At 39.7% G+C, this 24,883-nt stretch overlaps 1 protein-coding gene across 1 annotated transcript; it reads right to left on the bottom strand.

The window, feature by feature from the left end:
* Positions 1 to 1,491: 1,491 nt before the first annotated feature.
* EDARADD (EDAR associated via death domain) lies at positions 1,492 to 24,798 on the bottom strand. Its single transcript, XM_048843798.2, has 6 exons — positions 24,400 to 24,798; positions 17,357 to 17,415; positions 15,338 to 15,377; positions 11,974 to 12,062; positions 7,300 to 7,345; positions 1,492 to 4,490 (listed from the first exon to the last, which is right to left on the bottom strand). The coding sequence occupies exons 1-6, from the start codon at positions 24,428 to 24,430 to the stop codon at positions 4,114 to 4,116; spliced, it is 642 nt and encodes a 213-aa protein (XP_048699755.1). The 5' UTR covers positions 24,431 to 24,798; the 3' UTR covers positions 1,492 to 4,113.
* Between the last annotated feature and the right edge of the window lie 85 nt (positions 24,799 to 24,883).

The following is a 24,883-nucleotide window of genomic DNA, read 5'->3' as shown; positions in this document are numbered from 1 at the left end:
GACCAGACTGAGGTTACATTTTATGTAGGAGCCTTTTCTCCTCATTGCTGCTGCTGTCAGACTACCTGTCATCTGCAAGATGCCAGGGGAGTTAAAGAGGAATAGGCTAGTTTGCCATGCACCTCCTCGAAGACGAGTTTGAAAAGGGCTCTCCTAAACCCATCAGGATGGTAGGGAGGATGGGCAGTAATTCCCCTGGCAAAAGAGTTAAAGTTAAGTGTGAGGATTGTGTCCTGATGTGTGAGGATAAGAAGAAAGTAATGAGATTTCAGGTCTAGGTAGATTGTGCAAACCTTTGAAGACTAACTGCTAGCCCAGGTTCACAAACCAATTTCTAATATAAACCCAACCTATCGAGGTTTCACACCTCTCTAGTCCCAATCTAGAAAAACTGCAGCAGCATTAAACATTCCCTCTGTTCTCACTGTCTATCTCCTTATCTTATCTTTCATGAGAGAGGAGGAAAGGGGTGTGCTTCATAATGTTGCAGTGATGATGCATGCTGATGAGAATAAGACAATATTTGTTGCAAGCATATGTAGTCTAGATTCCACACCTCTGATCTAAACATTTTTTCAGTACAAAACTACTTGCTGGTATTTTGGTGGTACACGATTGTTGGATTTGAGTACTTCAACACCAACCATCTATAAATCTGTATTCTTTTAAAAGTCTTTTTGCTTACCCTAAGAAATGAAAACAAATACAGTAAAATTAAACATCTAAGGTTTGTTATTTTTTTTACTAACATAGTATACATTATAACAGATATGAAACATATTCAAAGACTGATCAGACCAATGTCTTGTAGACATGGATATTCAAGTATGAAAATATTTGAAGTGTCTAACCCAGTTCATGCCATATCAAGGATAAAAACATTAAATAAATCCTATTATGTCAACTATAGTAATAATGAGCAACTACAGGTGTAATAAAGTTTAAGGCTAACCTTTTCAAACCAAGCTGCCTAAAGTTAAACTAAATTCATGCTTGGGCTCATAAATAAAAGTGGCCTTCTCTTCAGAGGTGCTGAACACCTGCAGCTTGTACTGACTTCCTTGAGAACTGTCAGGGCTCAGAACTTGAGCTAGTTGGGAAAATGGGGGGGGGGGTGTTTCCCCCTAGTGGAAAACTTTGATTAAATGAGATTTGTTTTTCTTACAAATTTTCCATGGAAAAACTAATATTTCTGCTGAAAACTGAAATATTTTGATTTGGGAATACCAATGCAGTGCCTCATGCTCCCATTCTCAATAAGTCAGGCTCCCGGGTTGGACTACATCTCCCATTATACACCACATTGTTCTAAGTGAGAAGAGGCAGTGCATCGTGGCAGTTCCATGGGTGTAGAACAGCGGTTCTCAAGCTTTAGCAATCCGAGGACCCCCATTTTGATTTAAAATTTTTCAGGGACGCCTCCCACCCCCACTCAGCCCTTGCCCCGCCCCTTCTCCAAGGCCCCGCCCCCACTCCATCCCCCTCCTCCGTTGCTCGCTCTCCCCCACCCTCATTCACTCTCACCAGGCTGAGGCAGAAGGTTCGGGTGCAGGCTCTGGGAGGGAGTTTGGGTGCAGGAAGGGGTGTGGATGCCGGCTAGGTGGGGCTTACCTTAGGCAGCTCTCAAAAGTGACCGGCACATCCCTCTGGCAGTGGCTCCTAGGCGGGGGGGCCAGATGGCTCCACATGCCACCGCTGTCCACAGGCAGTCCCCACAGCTCCCATTGGCTGCAGTTCCCAGCCAATGGGAGCTGTGAAGTTGGCATTCAGGGCAGGGGCAGTGCACGAAGACCCCTGGACCCTCCACCCTAGGGGCCGCAGGGACATGCCAGCTGCTTCCCTGAGCGGCGCAGAGCCAGGGCATGAAGGAAGCCTGCCTTAGCCTTGCTGCACCGCCCCCGTCTCCTGAGCGTGCCCCATCCCTGCTCCTCCGCCTCCCTCCCAGAGCCTTCTGCACACCGGGGAACAGCCGGGGAGGAGGAGTTGACCAGCAGGGCCCACAGACACCCTAGAGTGCCCTTGAGCACCCTTAGGGGTCCGTGAAGCCCAGTTTGAGAAATGCTGGTGTAGAACGTCATGGGAGATTAAGCCTGGCTGGGGAGCTCGGTCCATAGAAGGAAACAGGAGCAGAAGGTGCTTGAACTACAATTCCCATGACGTACCACAGCAGCATTTCACATTCAAAATATTTTGGTGTTCTGCTGAAAACGTCTCACTTTTCAAACATTCAGTTTTTCAATGAAAAAAAATCAGTTTTCCTGCAGAAAGCAGATACTTTTCATGAAAATTAATTTAGTCAATAATCCAATTTGCCGTCCAAAAAACAGTTTTTATGGAAAATTTGACCCTTCCTACTCAGCCTCTGAAATCACGTCACTTTATTCTCATCTTTATTGAAGTCAGTACAACAACAGTGATTTATGCTGCCTGCAGATCTGGCCCCTAGGTTTCAAAATGATGGCCTTTACCTCTAGCTGCTCAGTAATCACCCGCACTGATATAAAATATACACAGTATAATATGGATTAGGCCTTGTGTTGTCTTGAAGTAGGGATCTCAATGCACAATCCCTCTTTTGGCTTCATGCATCTTTGGTGCTGAAGTTTAGTGATCATTCCTAATTTATCAAACTAAACACTACATGAGCCGTAACCCCATCCTAGATTTGGCCTGTGTTTTGGTACGTTGTCCACCATTATTTTGCTATATACACCAACGTACTAACCCAAGATGCTTTAGTTAACATAAAAGAATGTCTAAAACTACTTGAATAGTATTACTTAATGGTTAACAGCATTCTCATAATTCTTGTGACACCATAGCGATAAGTGCTCTGTTGTAACACTGATTTTTTCAAACTGACTTTAAAATATTTGAACATATATTGTAAGAATTGTAGGGAAAAGAGCAAAATCAGTTATTGCTAATCCTTTCTAAAATACATTTTAAATTTAAACATTTAAATTCAAAGTATCAACAAGACCAAATCCCTGGGGCAACTGATAAGTCTTAAACCCTCTTAAACTCTCCAGTAGCCACATTATGATGACTTTAGTGACACAAAGGTGTTGGGTTGTTTTTCAGGCAGGAAATGGTCTCTAAGTAAAGAGTAAAATGGGTCAGCCCACAGGACTGTTTTGTGATCTCTTATAGAAAACCACAATCTTTGAACAGGAAAATCCTAGTGAGTACTGAGGACGCTGTGGGTGAGGCTACAACTATCTTCCCACCTCAAAACAAGAAGCATTTGAGAAAAACAGATAAGAATCCCCCTACAGAATGTTTTCTTCAAAACTCTTGGAACTCATTTTTAATATAAAGCATTTTCTCAATTGCTTTTTTGTCCCCAGCTCTTGTGGGCCTTGGAAATTCTCTGAATTCAATGTGATTTCTTCCATAATCAATATATAATTTTAATGTAGTAGAATTACACAACAGTTTCATTTAATGTCATATATATATATATATATATATATATATATATATATATATATATAAAAATAAAAGAGTATCCAAATGAAATTTTTGCAAAATGGGGTACTCAAACATTAAATTAATCCAATAATGCAAAAGCAAACTGATCTTGGAAACACAAGAGGGGTTCCTACACCAAAAATATTTAAACACTTCTAACAGCTCCTTTTATTCCTCCTCTTAGGTCTTGAAATATTACCAGACACCTACTAAATAGAAGCTGATATGAAAGATGGAGGCAGGGCTACCAGTAAGGGTTCAAGCATCTTGGCTGCTGATCAAAACTTTACAAATCAACAGCAGTGGGAAGCTGACATTCTTGTCAGTTTTACTCCTTTCTAGGTTCTAAATTGCAAGGGTCATATTGCTCAATGCTATGTCATTTTCACTCTGCTCCTTCTTGGGAAATCTATGAGCAGTGGAAAAGACTTAAAATGTTTGCAGACTCAGGAAGACAACTCTGTATTAGTAATAGTCTCTTCACATTTGGAAGGTTATCTTTGCTTGGAATACATATATAATAAAAGCTTGCATTCTGCATAAACTGATGGTATGTGCCCTTTCACTGACAAGGAAAGCTTCCCTCTCACTAGTGGTAATCAGATAAGTCAATTTTTCAAGCATACAATTTTCTTTGACCTAGAAGTGATTCTGATAGGTTCCATTCCCTCTCTTTGGCCATTCTTCCTCCACCCACTTCAGCAGCACTTTCACAACATCCATTCTTTGATATAATTTACACAGATCAATCAATTGTTCCACAGTCCTGTCACTGTTCCGCAACAAAAATTCCAACGTAGGGCTTTGTTGTTTCTGTTCCAGGAAACACAATTCATCATAGGTCATTCCCCATTTGCTTGCAAAATTTCTCCAGTTTTTTACTGTAGGGTGGCATGGATCCAACTTTATTCTCATTGTGTACAACAAGTCCTCATCATTGAGCAAGTCACTGATGGTTGGAGCACGGGACAAACATAAGGAGCAGGTGCCATTTTCTTTGCAGGAGCTCCTCATATCTACAATTATAAACATTACATTGAAAGGTTAGAATCTGTTCTGTCTTCCATGGGTTCTTTTTATGGCACAAACCCTCAGGCAATGCTGAAGAATATCATGTTGCTTAGAACTATTTCTGAAATAATAATGGGGATATAAAGTTTCTTTCCCTATTGAATTAAACTACTTTTAAGTTTTGTTGATGTTTTTCTTTGCTGTACACTGAAGATAAAACCAAAGAACAATAATTTTTAAAAATATACACATTCATTTATAACAAGGGTGTCAAACTGATTCCACTTTTCACTATGATGTGTGGGCTGGGCTACATGGCCTGAAGAATTTCCTTCACTTTATGGAAATTGCCATAACTTTCACTTGCACAGCCAACAGTGCTATACAGAAAGGATCTCTGTTAACATCTCATCTAGATAAATGTTACAATTATGTTGGTAGATGTCACAGCCTGGCTTAGTGCATCCAAAATGCCATCTTTAGAACAGTGCAGACTTAAGAAAATATTTGATGGTCTTCTTTCAGTAGAGATTCTCTTTGCTAATGGACACACACAAAGCAAATGCCTAATATGTCCAATGAAAGTGCACCTTTCTGTTGTGTTCTGTGAAGGGAGATTATTTCAAATATATGTAACTGAGGCAAATGCTTAGAAAAGTATTCACTTCGAATGGTATCCCTATTTTCTTCATACAGCTAAAGAGCTGGCTGAAGCTCAATGAATTACTTTCTGGATATGAAAGTATGGTGGTGAAATATTCTTTATCGTAATGACACCAGAGATTGCCATTTAAAAGTCTTCCAGAAAGAATCAAAAGGGTCCTAGAGAGACACTAAAAATGTAACTTCTATTAGTTTGTGCAGTAACAGCCTAGAAGAAGGCAAAAGCCAGCATTAGTAATATTGACCTGCAAATACTTTTTATTAGGTCTTACTCCATCCATCAGGCCTATTGTGTGAAAGTATGCTAGGACACTTCTTCAACGGTTAGGCTTTTGGAGGGAAATGGGTAAACCTTTAACTTTGCCATGTAATGGATGAAGAAAGAGAGAAGCCCCCATGGTCAAACTGACACTACAACAGAAAGGTGGATAAAGTGCACAGCTTATAACCACTTGACCTTTTAAAACTTCTGTTTACCATACAAGTTTGAAAGAGGAATATAAAACCAACCATATTCAAATTAAGTCTGGAAAAACAGATGCTGCAAGAGGAAGTATTAATCAAAAGACTGATGGAAATAATGAGTACACAATATCAAGGATTGGTTTAGGTACAATTAGAATAGGAGACGTGAATGGTTTAACTATAAAAGGGCAAATCATATATTCAAAACCACCTACTCTCATAGATAATCCCACTTGTTAATTATTTTCTATTTTTAGGGACGTCCCCAGAGCTGATCTCAGTGTCAGTTGGGTGTGGCCCTGCCTGTGTGTGTGCTGGAGAAGGCTTAATAGCCTGGCTCAGCCAGACAGGTAAAAAGGGGGCCCATGTCGGCAGAACAGGCAGGCTCAGTGGTATCTCAGCACATCAGGTGGCACCTTAGGGGGTCCAACCTGTCACAATGTGCAACAACACAGTTTTATGAGAATGTATAGTCACCCATGGAGGGGACGCACAAGCTCTCATGACCTAGAATCACAGAAACGTAGGGCTGGAAGGGAGCTGGAGAGGTCATCAAGTGCAGCCCCCTGTGCTGAGGCAGGACTAAGTGAACCTAGACCATCTCTGACAGGTGTCCTTTGGTCTGGAATGGGCGACAAGGGACGACCACTTGATAATTACCTGTTCTGTTCATTCCCTCTAGGGCACCTGGCATAGGCCACTGTCGGAAGACAGGATACTGGGCTAGATGGACCATTGGTCTGACCCAGTATGGCCGTTCTTATGTTCTTATGTCTGTCAGACCTTTTTTTAAGAACCTCCAATGATGGAGATGCCACAACCTTTCTTGGAAGCTTATCCCAGAACTTAACTACCCTTATAATTACAATTTTTTTCCTAATAGCTAACCTAGATCTCCCTTGCTGAAGATTAAGCCCATTACTTCTTGTCCTACCTTCAGTGGACATGGAGAACAATTGCTCACTATCCTTTTGATAACAGCCCTTACCACATTTGAAGATTGAAATCAGGCCCCCTCAGTCTTCTTTGCTCAAGACTAAACATGCCCAGGTTTTTTTTAACATTTCCTCAGAGGTCAGTTTTTCTAAATCTTTTATCAATTTTGTTGCTGTCTTCTGGACTCCCTCTAATTTATTTAAATCTTTCCTAAAGTGTAGTGCTCAGAATTGGTCACAGTACTCCACCTGAGGCCTACTAGGGCTGAGTAGAGGGAGACATCTCTGCTTTCAGGCATTCCATAAGGCCTTGCAGGTTTTTTTTATAGCTAAATATAAAGGTATATAAGTAATACCGCTTTCCTTGTGATGAAGTCAATGGGCCAAATCCTGCTCCCTTTACTCTGGTATGAGCAAAGCTAACTCCATTTGACCTAACTGAAGTTCTGGCTGTGCAGAGAATGCATTATTGGCCCCTATCTTAATTTCATCTCATTCTGCTGTGTGTGCTCAGTGAGGTGAATTTCATCAAAAAAAAATTGACGAGCAGTTTGTAGCTATCTATAAATCAAATAAACTTCTGGCACTATGCCCTGCACGGAATATTAAAAGCAAAAGAGAGAAGCCTCATATACTCTGGATCCCCAAGCCTTTCTACGTAATTCTAAACATCATCCTCACAAAGACTTTTCTGAAGAAAATCTATCATAAAAAATAACTACATACATATATGGTAAAGCCAATAAATTACCTGAAAGTGATTCTCCAGTATTGCTTTGACTATCACTCTCTTTTGGCTACAAACAAAAAGTAACTTTGAATTAAAATCATGTATTCAAATAACACGCAATAACTTTATTGATCTAGTTTACCAAGTGGAGAGTCAGTTTAGAAAGATACTGACTTAACTGATTAACTGAACAGAAAATACTTTTTGTGTGTGTGTCTGTGTTTCCTGACAATTTGCAAACTTTTTATGCAACATATTTACATTTTGATTCATCCTATGATATAGGGTTAGAGTTTTAAACAGTTCTTGCACTGACCTATCATTTTCACTCTCAGTAGTGACAGGTTTGTATTAAAACTATTTGTGAACAGAACAGAAAAGAACAGCACCGTGTATGTAACTATAAATCTCTGCTGATCAGTCTTGGGGTTGCTCCCACAGAAATTCATGACAGCAGTGGATAACATGTTAAGTGAAGACATCTACAATCTTCAGGCTAATTTCACCTCTCAGTTACACCAGTACAAATTGGGAGTAACACCTTACTGTTACACTGGTGTAAGTAGGGTGACCAGATGTCCTGATTTTATAGGGACAATCCCGATTTTTGGGTCTTTTTCTTATATAGGCTCCTATTACCCCCCACTCCCTGTCCCGATTTTTCACATTTGCTGTCTGCTCACCCGAGGTGTCAGTGACCCCAGAATTGGACCTTCTGGTTATAGACATGTTGAATGTTAGAAAACTGTTGAATGACTCACTATCCTTATGATTATGCAGTACCACACTCCATCTTGTATATTTGGAATAGTTCGTGCTCTCTCTCCCATGCTATCCTGGCTTGTTTAATTTTCCTTAATGACATTTTATTGATGTTAGTTCATTAAAGTACTCAGTGTTTGAAAATGGTAGGTTGGGCAATGTACAACAGTTACAAGGTGATTTTCCGGCATATAGGCATGAAATATTATTGCAGAATTGCAATTAAGAGTCACTAACGTGCCATAATCTTGGGGGGAGTCCTTAGAATTTTTTTTATAGAGTACCTACAGCTTTTCAGTGATTCAGATTGTTTGACTTAGAAGATTTCCATGTCCCATCTTTTTTATTAGAGGGTGGGCCAGATCCTCAGCTTGGCAGAGCTTCTTTAAAGGCTTTTTATATATAGGAAATAGTTCTAGACAAGGGCTGGAATTGAATATTTCTGCTGGCTCAGTTCAAAACCTTCTTTCTTTTGAAGCTAATGTTCACTCAACTGCTTTTTGTCAGCTAATTAAATGTAGAGAAAATAATGTAATAGTTTGAGGTGACAACATGTGTCATTGCAACATCTATATTCCTTGAAAGCAACATCTAACACCCAAAGGAAGGCACTATGACCCTGTGGCTGAGGCAAACTGAAATGAGTAAGGGAGTAAGAAGACATGAGCAGCTGCCCTCACTCATTGTGTGGGTGCAAGCCCAGATAAAATGGTTTGAAGATGAAAGCAGAAAGGGTTTCCTCTTTAGACAAGTGCAATAAAATACAGCAGACTTTTGTATAGTGTCATTGATTCAAAAGTATCATAGAGTACTTCACTGCATTTTGCAGGCTGTGCATGCAAATACAAGTAAACTGTGTAGGTTACAATACATCATAACAAGATGCCCTATTCCTACTGACACTGTATTATTAAATCCATTACAAATAGTTGTGCTTGGAAGGATTAGATTATTATTTGTAAATGTCAATTTCACCATTGAGAGACAAACTGACAAAAATATATTTCCATTGATAAAAATCAAGATTTACAGATAGGCAAAGAAAAAAAAATGCTGCTTGAGAACTTATTCCAGTTTCATTTAGGGATATTTATTTTGTACATTTTCATATGTGCCAATCTGGGTTTTAACGGTTATAAAGCTTTAATTTTTTGAATCTCATATCTATTGTCATTACATAATTATTGTTTGATCTTCCCAATTGTCTGGCACACCCCATCACTTCCCACAACTGTTAAAATTTAAATGCATAAAAATTAAAAAATGCTTAAAATAATCATTGATATTGTCCATCAAAATTATAAAAAAATAAAAATTTGATTTTTGCAAACCCTATAACCAGTAGAGGTAGTTTCAGCTGATGTGGTGAACACATATACACACATGATCTCATCCAATTACGGGGAAAGTAAATTTGTACAAGATATTCTATCAAAAATTCCCCACATTTCCCCCAAAAGGGAACATTTGCATGCTATTTTCACTATCTCCCCTGCCACACCCACTACTGCAGTGGGCCGGATGGTCACAAATGCAGATGAGTTTACAGATTTCTTTCTGTTCTCTAATGCACAGTCTTCCACATCACAAAATGATCACAGTGTTTGGTACATGCTCAAGAAAGGTTCAACAATGGATGCACCCCCCATCAAAGTAAGAGGAAAGTACTTGCCATCTTCTCCAAGTACTTTCCTCCTCTTACCAGCATCATTTCAGCTGTAGCTAGATAGAATGTCAGCCCCGGGCTTTTCATTCAGCAGCTTTTAACTCAGGATCTTGAACAATGACTGTCTAAAAACGTTGGCCAGAACTGGATGTCTTGCTCTTGAATATAGAGATAATTTACGGTCATATTATGATATGAATCTGGTTGAGAAGTGTCTATGAGTAAGTCAATGGGTGTTTGATATATCGGAATTGCAGTTTTGCCAACCCAAGCATTGAAAAATTGAGTCTGGCCCAAAATCTGGAGAGTAAACTAAAAATCATGATTTTTAAAAAAAAAAATATTAAATTTGGGTTCTTTTTATTTGTCTTATGATTTCTGAGCCACTAGTGTGCACTCACGTATATTTTCATATTTTTTTTCCTGCAAACATGAGGCCTCAAATCTATTTTTTTTTTAAAATGAGAGCCGAGATACTCATCTAAGTGCTTTCAGAAACTGGGGTTTTAACATCAAAAATCTCAAGACTCATGATCAAATCATGACAGTTGGCAATGGTAGGACTGCGACAGCATGGGCAAAGAAGGAGGTAAAGTTTTATTTCCCATGGACTCAGAGTCCTCATTTTTTTTTGTTTAATAAAAAAATATTTTCTTGTAAACTATAGGATTTCAAAAGGCCACTTATTTGTGACATACACATTTTTTATTTTAGCAGTTCAGCTATCTTCCACATATCAACTCTGAAGCACAGAGGCTTATCCAACATCACTTTATTGCAAAGATATGTAACTGTCCATTAAAATATTGCTATTTAACAGGACTATTTTATTGCCCACTAATTAAAAAAACAGCTTTGTTTAGATTTGCAGTTATACATTTGTCTTATGTGTTTGCAGAGGGACCAGAAGAACAAGCTACCCTCCAGGCAAGATAGGCTTTTAGAGGGCCCTACAAATCTAAAGCCAGTGAAACAGCTGTATAGTGAAGTGTTTTGTCACTATAAAAAGCCTTCATTATACCCAGTTTCAGTATAATAGAAGAGGGACTCTCAAGCAACAAATTCTCTCCACTTCATGATAAGAAATCCCTTCTCTCCATGAGATAGTGCCAATCTGTCTTCTCCTCTGCTCAACCCAAAAGAGAAAATCCCCAGGAATTCAGCCTCTAACACTATCTGGTAGGTGATAACTGTGACATGCCAATGGGATTTGCACAGTGTTGCCCATTTACAGTGGAACATTAGAGTGAAGCTTCACTGTGGGAAAAAACACTATCTCAAAGTCCATGTATAAGGACTTGATGCAGGGGAGAAATAAGACAACCCCAACCCCAACTCCGAGGCTGCTCTGCAATAACCACTTCCCTGGTTGCAAACCCCTATCTAGGGGAAGTGAAGGCTGGAGGAAAAAATGATGGCTCTGTATAGCTGTGAATCCACTAGCCCTGTTTTTAATCCTATCCCCCATATCAGTGTGAAAGGAATTCTGGTAGAACTGGATTCTGCAGCATGACCCTGCCTGGGCTCCAGGCTCCCTGCCCACTCAGCACAGTGGAACTACATCTGTTCTGCCGCAGGCTGAGTGGGGATGGCGTGTGGGGGCAGGATTTGCCCTTGTCAGAAGAGTTCAAGCCTGGATGCAAATTGAAGCAATTTTGGATTTCCACTGCACTATAAGTACAGCGTCACTAGAACTAGGTTCACTGTAAACAAAACTCAATCCTAAGCAAAGGAGTCAGCACAAGACCTATTCACCACTCAAGTCCCACTTAAGCCCCTCAAATAGGGCTTACAGAGTGCACAGACTGTGTGTATAGAGTACATTTCACCCAGCATTCTTAAATGCAAAAAGAAAAGGAGTACTTGTGGTGCCTTAGAGACTAACCAATTTATTTGAGCATGAGCTTTCGTGAGCTACAGCTCACTTCATCGGATGCATACTGTGGAAACTCATGCATCTGATGAAGTGAGCTGTAGAGCTCACGAAAGCTCATGCTCAGAAAAATTGGTTAGTTTCTAAGGTGCCACAAGTACTCCTTTTCTTTTTGCAAATACAGACTAACACGGCTGTTACTCTGAAACCATTCTTAAATGGATATTCTATTTCCAATCTCATTTTACTGAATGACTCCATGCAGTCTAGAGAAAGTTGTGATTAATATTAATAGCTTTCTTTCATCAACAAAAATAACTTTAAAAGCTTAGTTTAATATGCACTCATGGGTTTCTCAAACAGATAGTTTAAATTTGAAAAGCATTTCCCTTACCTGTTGTATTAGGTCAGAATCTGATGTAAGACTCCTGATGTTAATAGATGCTATTTCCAATGTAACTTTATCTGTTAGGTACTCCTCATCTAAGGCAAAGAGATTCTGAAATGTTGGTCTTTCACCCAAATATAAGCTTAAGTAACAAGACTCTCAAACAAAAAATATGGCAGACTTCATACAAGTCTAACACACAAGATTTAATCGCATACGATAATGGGTCATTGGGAAATGTAAAAGGGATTTAACATAATCTTAAATTGTTAATGACTGGACTGTGCAGATAGAAAGCACTATCAGAGGTCACACATCAGGGTATATGTAAAATGTTTACTCTGCATCTCCAACACACTGTTATGGATAGCAGGGCTACCCTCTTCCTTCAGCAGATTGACCAGGAGCAGCACCAACATAGTGTTTACCCAACCAATAAATCAAAGATAGCTGAAAAAGTGAAAGTACTTGACAATCAGCAAAACTCCTTTCTCTTTGTTTTAATGACTTTCTAAAAATTCTCGATATTCTGCCTTCTCCTCTCCCCAAGTTTGGATTATGCTCATCCTGCTCCGGACCCTTCCTGAAGCACACGTACCCCCCCCCCCCCAGGTTTTACTCACTGCACTTTAAAAACTGTCTATACACCTTTGTGAGTATATAGAGGTGGGTTGAAATTCAACCTTATGCATAGGGACAGCACAAAGTCTATTTACCTTTCATCTCCAACTTAGGCTCTCAAAATAGGAATTAAGTGATACATAAGCCTTTTGCCAGTTCTGTGCATAGGGTTGAATTTCACTTTGTGATTAATAAGGCCCCAGTTCAGCAAAGCATTTCAGCATGTGTTTAACTTTAAGCAAGTGTTTAAATCCATATGTTAATTGCTCTACTGACTTGGGATGAACTGTTGACTTGTGGCTGAAAGGAGGTTATCCTAGACATGTCAGATTCCTCCAAGACTCTTATAATGTTGAACGGCTTTTTAGGGATAAAAATGCATATGAGTTTATTATTCTCTCTAGCAATAAGACTCCTATTAAGAAACAGTGGAATGCCTCAACTGTTCTTATCTTTTTGAATACTCTGGTTAGAGGAACGAGACATATATACTGGCTTCCTTACCTCCATATCCCCTTCTGGTTTAAATAAACAAACAAAAAAAGTAAGGATTTTCTTTTCTTCTTTCACTTAGAATTTGCCATTATTTATTAGACCATTGATCCCTAAAATCCAATAGCCTGCCTCTGACAGCAGCTGATATCTGACACAGACTCCTTATTGATGATCTTGAACAGGGTTCAAAAAAGAACTAGATAAGTTCATGCAGGATAGGTCCATCAGTGGGTATTAGCCAGGATGGGCAGGGATGGTGTCCCTAGCCTCTGATTGCCAGAAGCTGGGAATGGGCGACAGGGGATGGATCACTTGATGATTACCTGTTCTGTTCATTCCCTCTGGGGCACCTGACATTGGCCTCTGTCGGAAGACAGGATACTGGGCTGGATGGACCTTTGGTCTGACCCAGTATGGCCACTCTTATGTTAGGATTCAATGGCAAAGAATTCAGCTGACATTACAAAAGACAACCTCCAAAATTTCACTTGGTCTGTTCTTTTGGCTGTTGCCTCTAATATTTGGGTGAGGCGGTAACTATGATGAAAAAGTGAACTTGGAGAAAAAAAAAATATGGGCCTAATCCTGAAAGGTGATGAGAGCCCTCAACTCCCATTAAAGTTAATTAACTTTAATTAACTTTAATGGGAGTTAATTAACTTTAATGGGACTTGAGGGTGCTCAACATCTTGCTGGATAAGGCCATAAATTATTTTTAAACAAGGGGCCAGATCCCGTACTCTATTTAGATAACAATTACATTAAAGCCAACTGGAATTTTCCCTAAATAACGACTAAAGAATCAGGCCCATAAACCGTATAAAGCAAACTCTTGTAACACATTTTATTCACTTATAGATTCAGCAACATTTATAAAACTATTTTTTTTTTCCAAATCATGTTGAATAGGGATGAAAATTCAGGCTCTCGAGCAGATCAAGAGGCCAATATCTAAGGAACAATCTAAGGTTAACGTCATACAGTTTCCAAACCCACAACAGTGCTAGACTTTTGAGAAAATTAATTATAAGGAAAATTTTAGACTGCAGAAGTTTACAGAATATTAATAGGTGTTTCACATCACTTCCCATTCTCAGACAGGAAATGTTAAGCTCCATTAATACTTTTATATCTTTACACTGATCATGATGAAACTTCCTTTCAACAGAAAATGCCACAATTTCCATTTCCCTTCAATTTTACTTTTAATTAATTGTATTAAACATGTAGATCAGATTTTAAACAGCTTTGAAACAGTTACATGTTTATTTAGAAATCTGATTTTCTTTGGAGGGGAAGATACAATGAACTAATGCCATAAGAGTAAGAAAAAATACAATTTAGATAGGAAAGCTAGAGGGAAATTACCAAAATTTAAGAAATTTTAAGAAAAACCACTTTGAAGAGGTGAGCAGTCTGCCTGCAACTGAACAGGTTCAAAGTACTATACCCTTCTCCCCTCCAATCTATTCCCCTTCTCTTGGTATTCTCAATGGCACCTCATTTCTATTGCTGGCTCCTTCAAGTCTCTTAAATAATCCTCAATCCTCCCTTGGAATCCCAGTTTTAGTTTACCCAGCTCATCAGTCTTTACCCTAACTTTTTCAATGTCTCTTCCCAATTGGATCCTGGATCCGTCCTCAGGCTTTACATGCATCATAGGATTCAGAACACTATGCTTGGAGGAGTACTGAGGCTCAAGGCACTCTCAGGACATTCCTTGGAAGGAAGCCTGCAGCAGGGTCTGGGATGCAAAAATAAAGAAGAGGGAGAGGTCAAGGGAGCTAGTGTGGTAGAAAGATTAAAGGCTTAATGATGGGATTGGTTGCAGGGCTCAGGATCTGATCGGTGCAGAAGTCCACTGAATATTTCTGGGCTCCCAAATGAATTTCTGATCACCTGCAGACACACAGGTAACCCTCTCAAAGCCATTTTTCAAATATTTGTATTTCCCTCTAATCTGGGAATTGTGTGTGTGTATGTGTGTGTGGCATTGGCTTATTATAACTTCCTTCAAAATTGAGAACCAAGATCTTCTGTTGATATAATCAGCTTTTAGACCAAAGCTGAGCTCTGATGGCAAACACCAGAGGTAACATTAATAACACACATTTAAAAAAAAATCATTACACTGCATAAACTGTTACAATGTAAAAATACAGAACAAATGAATAGACTATTTCAGTGTGTTTCGTATACCTATGTACTACAATAATGTACCATATTTATAATAGCTGGAGTTTGCTGTGCTTACCTTTAGGTAGCCGTGTATCTTGGACAGGATACTTTTCTCTCTGTCCAAAAAGACCAAGACATATGTTTGTTATTTCCAGTACTTAATAAAAAGTACATTGAAAACTTTATAGTTACCACTATGCCTTTTTAAAATGGCATTTAAGTTCACATCAATATAGTAATGAATGATTAGAGATGGGCCAAACAGTTACTAACACAGGTAGTTTGGGGATTATTTACAATCCTAAATTATATAGTTTGTTTTTGCTGCAGTTTCTTGAAATGCAATGTGGTTTAGTAGACTGAGCACAGGACTGGGAGCCAAGAAATTCTGAGTTTTAATTTTAGCTCTCTGCCAGTGGCCTCAATTTCTCTGGGTCAGTTTCTCAGCTTACTGGTGTGTATCAAGAGTAGCCACAATAATAAAGATGGTCCCGTTATTACAAGCATTCTTACTAAAGAACAATGAAAGGTCTCTTTGCTTGCAAATTAAAATTAAAACCTGATTAAAATGCAAAACTAAAATACAGCTACCCAGTTTATGGACATATCTGCTGATTTACAACACAAACATATTCCGACTTCTATGCTACAGTTTACTACGAGACCTAGACATCTGCTTGCTCCCACGTTACCTCTAGCAGCGTCTAAAGACAAGAAGACGCTTCCATCAGTTTTTTACAGACTCTCGCACCAAACAAATTAAAATCCTCCTCATTTAGAAACAAAATAATTAAAAAAAAATAACTTGCATTTGTATCAGACAAATATAATAACTCAGTTAGAGTTAAATTATTCCTTAAAGACAGTTGAAGATCAGAGTCTTTAATTTAAGCAATCACACACCACAAAATGGCAGTAACAACCCCATTCCTACATCAAGGTCTGCTAGCATGGACCTGTGCAAAGTCCCATTTATTTCAGTGGGACTTCACACATGCTCAGAAGTTGGCACTAATGGATCACAATGCAGGATCAGGACCTAAATTACTAAACTGATTTTCCCAAAAAAGCCACAGGCTAAGGTCAATATTTATACTTCTTCTCTGTTTTCTGCTGATACTTCAGTACTAGGTTTCTGAATTGGAAGAAGTCCCCCCAGGAAAATAATCGCTTTCCCTCTCATTATTCATGTTGCTGCGTGACAAATCCACAATTTACAAACAAGATAAGGTACTTTTAAAAACACCCATACTGATACATTATACACTAATCTACTCTGGGCTGCATAATATATTTATCATCAGTCTCTTTTTTTATTTACTGTTACCCAGAGTAAACAACCTAGAGCCAAATTCAAAGAGTCTTTTTAAAGATTACAGAGCATTTAAATATTCTTTTTACCCAATATACTCCATGTGCCAGCATAAGATTTGCTTCTCTGAATATCCCAGGACACACCAACAAAGAAAAGCATGCAGTGAAGGTTGTAAATCTACTAGTCAGTAAAACATCTCTTCACTCAGTTCACCGCCACATCTGGCAGAGCCTTGTTTTTTGTCACATGCATTTCTAATGCCTTATCTAGCTATCAGCCACAACATTTAAAGGAAGTGCTTAGACTATATATAAACAATAATTAAGTTTCTGGGTGAAGATCTCATACCAATTTCTAGGGAGATGCACAGTACTATTATTACTGTTTGTACTATAGCATCACCTGGAAACTCCAACAGAGATCATGTCTCCTGTATGATACATGACACTGTATAAGCACCTAGTAAGAGAAAGTCTTATCTGAAAAAGATTACAATCTAAATGTGGGTTTCACCCATGATTATTTATTGATTTATTCAAGATACATTTGATGTAATGATTCATTTTTTTAATTTACAACTGAGTTGAAGTTATCTGCATAACATTTCATTGTGTACAATGGTGTTAATTACCTAGTAGACAATCATGTGCCCGGTTTCAGCCAAGCATACTCTTGGGGTTTTGAGAGCATCCCAGAATTAAATATCTGTAAAAAGCTATAAACTAAATATTAGATAACCAAGTATTAAAGTTATATTGGAACAAAAGCAGACACACCTACCATTTCTAATGGAAAAGTGCTTGGATCTGTATCTTCCACAGGCTCTTTTGCAGCATGATCTGCCAGAAGAAATAAGTAAGCTTTTTCATGTTCCTCAAACTATGTCTGTTTGGTCACTCATGCACTTTCCCTCACCAGCTCACCAAGATGAAACTGTACATCAGTTACACAGGAGTTCATTTACGATGGGAACACGTCATAAAGTATAAAGGGTTAGTCACAGGTGCTAGCTGACAGATGAGAAATTCTTCTCAACAATACCATCAGAGGTTATATCTGATAACAGGTAGGTGCAAATAAATATTTTAAATTATTATTTTAAAAATATCATAAATAGTTCAACAATAAATAATTAAACCAGAAAACAGCTAAAATGGATAAAACATTCCTTTCTCTGAATAGCTGTACTCAGTTGTGCATTAGTGGCCTTCTCCAAACAGGGAAATACCCCATATAAGAAATTAATAATGAAGAGGACTAATATAGTATTATAACAACAGAATATAGCTCAAAACTTAATGGGAAAGTAAATTTGGACTAAAGATGAACTATATTTAGTGCTTCTGTTTTTCGGAATTTATTAATTTCATTGGGGGAGTATTTTTAGCAATTTTTGAATTTTATGTGGATGTTCAAAAATTGAGATTTTGGTGGCTTTCCCTTTCAATATACTATAATGAGTAATGTATACTGTAGTATATACTCTAGTGAGTAATCTCTCTATAATGTTCCCTAGTGCACTTTAATGTAATATTGCTTCAATAGTGCTATGTTAAAGCGCACTAGGGAACCATTAGTGTACACCAGCAGGATCTATTCTATGCAGACCCACTGCAGTTCCTGGCCAATTGGAGCTGCGGGGGCAGCACTGGGGTGGGGGGGGAGACGCAGGGGATTTGCGTGAAGCTTCCCTGATTCCCCTGGATGCCTGGCAGCCCTATTTATACGGCATTTGGGAGCAAGCCTTCCAGCCCTAGTTTCCAGACTTGTGCTGGTGGGGCTTGTGCAAGCATGCTAAAAATAGCTGTGTAGATATTGCTTTGATATTGCAGCTTGGGCTGGAGTTTGGGCTCTCAGGCCCCTGCAAGCCTGAGAGCCTGAGCTCCATCCCAAGCTGCAGTGTCTACACAACTATTTTTAGCACGCTAGCACAGGCTCCACCAACACAATACTTTGAACCCTACTTGGGAGGCTCCCAGATGCAGTGTAGACATACCCTTCAAGGCCCAGTTAGCCTGGGAAGTGAATGACAAAGGTCATAATGTAAACTCCGAGTTCTGTAGTGGCAATGAGTTGGATGGCCCCTGACACGTCCCCAGAATACTGGACATTCTGGTACTTCCAGGAATGGTGTTGGTCAGCCCCCACCTACATGATCCTGCCCCCACCAGTATGACTTCCCACATATCCTGTCATATGGGGGCAGAGCGGCATGCTCTTCAAAATGGCTTTCTCCATTCAGTTTTGTCTCAGTACCAGACAGGGGACAAACCACAGAAAAACAGGACTGTCCGGCTTAAAACTGAAGAAATGGCTAGTCTAGCAACGGGCTGCATGGCTACTAGTCTGTCAGCTCAATCTAAACATGTTTTTAATAGGGCTGTCAATTATTCACGGTTAACTTACGTGATTAACTAAAAAAAATTAATCGTGATTAAAAAATTGCAATTAATCGCACTTATAACAATAGAATACAAATTGAAATTTATTAAATATTTTTGGATGTTTTTCTACATTTTCAATATTGATTTCAGTTACAACACAGAATACAAAGTGCACAGTGTACACTTTGCGTTATTATTTTTCATTACAAATATACGCACTGTAAAAATGATAAACAAAAGAAATAGTATTTTTCAGTTCACCTCATACAAGTACTGAAGTGCAATCTCTTTATCATGAAAGTGTAATTTACAAATGCAGATTTTTTTGGTTATATAACTGCACTCAAAAACAAAACAGAGTAAAACATTAGAGCCTATAAGTCCACTCAGTCCTATTTCTTGTTCAGCCAACTGCTAAGACAAAGAAGTTTGTTTACATTGACAGGAGATACTGCTGCCTGCTTCTTATTTACAATGTCACCTGAAAGTGAAAACAGGCATTCGCCTGGCACTTCCGTAGCTGGCGTTGCAAGGTATTTACATGCCAGATATGCTAAACATTCGTATGCACCTTCATGCTTTGGGCACCATTCCAGAGGACATGCTTCCATGCTGATGATGCTCTTTAAAAAAATAATAGGTTTCAGAGTAGCAGCCGTGTTAGTCTGTATCCCTAAAAAGAAAAGGAGTACTTGTGGCACCTTAAAGACTAACACATTTATTTGAGCATAAGCTTTCGTGGGCTACAGCCCACTTCATCGGATGCATGATGCTGATATAAATTTGTTAGTCTCTAAAGTGCCACAAGTACTCCTTTTAAAAAAAAAAATGCGTCAATTAAATTTGTGACTGTACTCCTGGGGGGGAGAACTGTATGTCTCCTGCTCTGTTTTACCTGCATTCTGCCATATATTTCATATTATGGCAGTCTTGGATGATGACCCAGCACATGTTCATTTTAAGAACACTTTCACAGCAGATTTGACAAAACGCAAAGAAGGTACGGATGTGAGATTTCTAAAGATAGCTATAGCACTTGACCCAAAGTTTAAGAATCTGAATTGCTGTCCAAAATCTGAGAGGGACAAGGTGTGGAACATGCTTTTAAAAGTCTTAAAAGAGCAACACTCTACTGCGGAAACTACAGAACCCAAACAACCAAAAAAGAAAATCAACCTTCTGCTGGTGGCATCTGACTCAGATGATGCAAATGAACATGCAGCAGTCCACACTGCTTTGGATCGTTATCAAGCAGAACCCATCATCAGCATGGACGCTTGTCCTCTGGAATGGTGGTTGAAGCATGAAGGGACTTATTAATCTTTAGTGCATCTGACACATAAATATCTTGCAACCCCAGCTACAACAGTGTCATGCGAATGCCTGTTCTCACTTTCAGGTGACATTGTAAACAAGAAGCAGGCAGCATTATCTCCTGCAAATTGTAACCAACCTTGTTTGTCTGAGTGATTGGCTGAACAAGCAGTAAGAATGAGTGGACTTGTAGGCTCTAAAGTTTTACATTGTTTTATTTTTGAATGCAGTTTTTCTTTTACATAATTCTACATTTGTAAGTTCAACTTTCATGATAAAGAGATTGCACTACAGTACGTGTATGAGGTGAATTGAAAAATAAAATTTTTGTTTTTTACAGTGCAAATATTCATAATAAAAAATAAAGTGAGCACTGTACACTTTGTGTTATGTGTTGTATTTGAAATTAATATATTTGAAAATGTAGTAAACATGCAAAAATATTTAAAATAAATGGTATTCTATTGTGGTTTAACAGCATGATTAATTGCACGATTAATTTTTTTAATCACTTGATAGCCCTAGCTTTTAATTAAAAGTGGCATTTCTGGGCCTACTTTTGGTGACATAAGCTTTAATAACGACTGCATTTGTGACACTGGCAATAAGGAATCCAAATCAATTCAATGTGCCTTTACTGGCATGACAAGGTGTGCAAGTGTTGCCAAAGTGCAAGAAAATATCAGAGAAGAAGTCGGCCTAAAAAAATAGGGGCCATGGAAAAGGGCCCCTGGATATTCCCAATCCATAGTTTGTTAAAAAATCAGACCCTCCAAAAAACTATGTGCACTTGGAAAAGTAAGTGCACTTCTAAGTACCATGCAGAGTTGTAAAGTAGATGCTACCATAACTGGCCTAACCAAGAAGGTGACAGGATGCCCTGCATCTTTAAGAGCAGTTGAGGGCCAGGGCCAGGGCCAGCCAATCCTGTTCCAAGGTATGGCCCCTTGAAGTTAATTATGCATCAGAGGGCTCATACTGGCCTGAAGAGAGACTTTTTTTAAAATTCTTAATGAAGTCCTTCTTGGTTTACAAATCCTCTCCTTTATCCATATTCTTCCTCCTCCTATGTAAAAGCATTATATACTTGCAATGCTGCCAGGCCTGCCACTTGAAGAAATATCACTGCCTGAACTTCAGAAGACAGATTCTCCGCCGGTGTAAATCAATATAGCTCCCTGTCCCTAAGTTAAGTGTACTCTCCTTGCCAATGAGAGAAACAACAAACTTTTGCTTAAACAGCGAATTCAATGGACTTGAAGGAAGTAATGTTTCTGGCTTGATGTAATTTCTAATAACATGGAAGATTTAGCAAGCATTCAGGAGTCGGGTTCGTTAAGCAAGAAGGCTTAACTCTTCTGTTAACTGCACAAGCACTCATTTCGCATTGAGCCTGCTCAGGCTTCTGCAACTAGCTGGGCAAGGTCAGAGTCATAGCTCAGATATTAGCATAGTCACCGCCATTATTATTAATTATTTACAATACAATAACACCTAAAGACCCCAACGGAGATGGAGATCTCATTGCGTTAAATGCTGCACATACATAGTAAGAAGCAGTCCCTGTCCGGAACAGTTTACAACCTACACAGACACTACTATCCGTTATTTCCACAGCCAGACGTAAACTAATAATACGATGCATTATGACATAAGAACTTGCAAATGATGTAAGAAGTTTATTTATTTAGAATTAGATTTATTTAGATTTTTCTTCTGATTAGCTCTTTCCAGGGAGTTGTAAGGCACCTCAGCATTCTGAAGTGTGTTTACAGCCGCAAAGGATAATTGGTTATGCTGACTTATTTTTGACACATTTTTATCACAGTTTAGAGTGGTCATTTTATTCAAGTACCTTTTGCTGCCTTTAACATTATTTAGGTTTTAAAAAAACTCCTGTGTTAGCTATTTGGATATCCAAAGTGCCAATTTTGTTTCAGATGTGTGGAATCCCATCCGATGATCCCTCTCCCCAGATCTGCTTTTGGCACTGGCAAGAAAAGCCTGGGATGAGATGACAAGAGCTATGTGATAGTATCATTTTTCACCATTTTTTAGAAGAATTTCCAAATGTAGAAAAGAGTGATATTTCTCTACATCCAGCAACGAACAAGCATTTTTGGTGAAAAGTGGCAGAATTCTATAATGGAAATAACTTTTTTCCACTTGCAAAAATTCTTTGTTGTGGAAAACACCAAATTATTTAAGAAGCCCCAGAATGTATTACTTGTTGCAGGAAAGAGTTTAATGCTTTCTCCCATTGTTTAGGGATAACTTGTTTGTATGACAAGTTTTAGTTTTAGGCCCTTTTAAAATATGTATATCTTAGACACTGAAAAGGGCCACTCCTGTTGATTCTCCTAGGTCATTTCTCTTCAGGGCTATCAGCAAACAAAGATCAATATGAAAACTTAATATAAATTTTTCTCTGACTCAAATAAATATGATCATACAAGAAAGAAAACAAATGGATTTTTATTATTCTTAGTCCCTGTACTTTCTTGAACCACTATCGGCCAGAGGAAGATAGGTAGCTTCAAGGCTGAGGGCTTGTCTAATTTAAGAAAACTTGCACCACTGTAATCACATATATGTAGCTCCCTCCTTGTAATATACCTCAGGTGTAGACACTCTACACCAGCAGGTACTGAAGCTTAAACTATTTTAGCATAATTACCAAATTAAACTACACTGGTGTAAACCCCCCTTTGTTTCAGTATAACTACATCAATGTAATTACACTAGTACAAATATTCTTAATGTAGACAAGCCCAGAGACATATTGCCCTAATAAACAATGAGGCACTGATTAGGCAAATGGGGTCCAGAAATACCATTATAAACATGATGGTGCATTACATACAATTATACTGCAGTGCATTACATTCTGCCTTTTGGGTGAATCTGTATTTGAATCTATTTATTTTTGGTACTACATCTCTCAGTTTGTTATAAAGGGTGTAAACTCTGCCACTGACTGGACAGAAGTTATTTAAGTGGAAATATTCAAACTCGGGTTTCTAATGGTATGCACTCATATTCAAATTTAAGTGCCAGTGGTCATCAAGTTTGAAAATGTTGGTCTTAATCACTTCCTCAAGCCTTGGTTTTAAAGGATAAAAAAGGGGGGTGGGGGTGTGTGTGGCGGCGGGGGGGGGGTTGATCGTATTAGCTAGCAAAAAACTAATATGTGTTCTAAACTCTAGTGTAGAAAGGGCATGTGCTAAACTCCACCAGCACAGAACATGCTAAACTGTTAGCTAACACGATTGGGTGTGCGGGGGACTCAGAGCCCTGCTTGTCTAGACAAGGCCAGGAGTCCTGAGTTAACTCCTATAAAATGGGTACAGTGAGTTAAAAAAAGGTAATGCCGCGAGATCCAGAATCCGCAAAACCTCCCTGGCGCAGGCAACTTTTTGGACCTCTTTGTAATAGCTTGTGTTGCACCTTTCCGGGTGCTGCCAGGTTTAATTTATTCATGCCTGAGCTAGTGAATCGTAAAACACTGTGAGATCCTCAGAGGTGAGGGGCTATGCACATGCAAAGAATCACTTTTAATATTCGTCCAAAACTCTCCTTCACACACAATGTGGGGAGAGGAGGGGGGGCTTGGCGGCCTCAGTCAAAAGCAGAGCGGCTTGCTGGGCTTACTTGTGCTAGCTTGAAAGTTTTCATAGGCAAAGTTTCCTTCGGGAGAAAACCTGGCAGCTCTGATCCCATCCCCAACGTGGCCGGACTAAGAGGGGAGGGGAAAGCCCCTTGTACTGATCAGCTGTGCGCAGAGAACACAGCCCCGCAGCACACGAAGCAAACACACGCGGGGCTAGGCGCAGCGGAAGCGGCTGCGGGCTCTCTCCACCACAGTCCGCGCACAGCAGGGAAGAAAAAGCCGCCCCGGCCCTGAGCAGAGTAAGGGAGGGTCAGTGTCCAGCCCGGGCGCCCGCTCGCGCCGCAGCTCCCAAGCGACGCTCCCGACGCCCTCCTCCAGCCCGGCCCCAAAGCCGCGCAGACCTGCGGCTCTGCCCTGGCCGCGCGCCGCTCGCGCGCGCGCTCCCGCCCTGTCCCCCGGCCAGACTCCAGCGGGGCGCGCGCACCCTCCGTCCCCGCGGGGCGTGGAGACTTTACCTTCAGGCAGAGGGTCCTGCAGAGAAGCCATCGGGTGGGTGCGTGGGGAGACTGGCAGCCGTGCTAAGCGGAGGCTGCGGATTAGTGTGCGCGCGTAACTGGAAAATCCTCTCCAGCGCGGCCGGGTAACCCCCCACCCTAATGCGAGCGGGCGCTACTGCCTCCCTCTCTGCTTTGCTTTCTTCTCCACTTCCTGGTTGGGTATTGAACGCGGGAGGCGAAGATTCTCTCCCGGGAGCGGAAGCTGCAGGTAGAAGCTGAGGCTGAAAGTGGGCAGAGGTGTGTACGTGCCTGTCACCTCTAGGGGCTCGTCCCCTACCATCAACTCTCATTCAGCGTTCGTTAAAGCCAGGTGTTTTTCTTGGCTCTTCCTCTGTAGTCGTCGTTCTCCCCTGTATATAGTTGGTTTTTATTTAGATATATACATATGCAAACTATATTCAGGAAAAGAGTTATAGAGTGTGTGTATATACAGACACACACA

This window comes from Caretta caretta, chromosome 3 (genome assembly GCF_965140235.1).
Source record: "Caretta caretta isolate rCarCar2 chromosome 3, rCarCar1.hap1, whole genome shotgun sequence".
Lineage (NCBI taxonomy): Eukaryota > Metazoa > Chordata > Testudines > Cheloniidae > Caretta > Caretta caretta.
Note: the sequence above shows the minus strand (reverse complement) of the source record. Positions and strands in the feature narration are given on the sequence as shown.

Coding starts and splice junctions, on each gene's coding strand:
- EDARADD (XM_048843798.2), bottom strand. CDS start 24,430: ATGGCTTCTCTGCAGGACCCTCTGCCTGAAG. Junction 15,378..17,356: donor GCACTTTTCCATTAGAAATG/GTAGGTGTGTCT, acceptor CTTTTTGGACAG/AGAGAAAAGTATCCTGTCCA. Junction 4,491..7,299: donor TACTGGAGAATCACTTTCAG/GTAATTTATTGG, acceptor TTATAATTGTAG/ATATGAGGAGCTCCTGCAAA.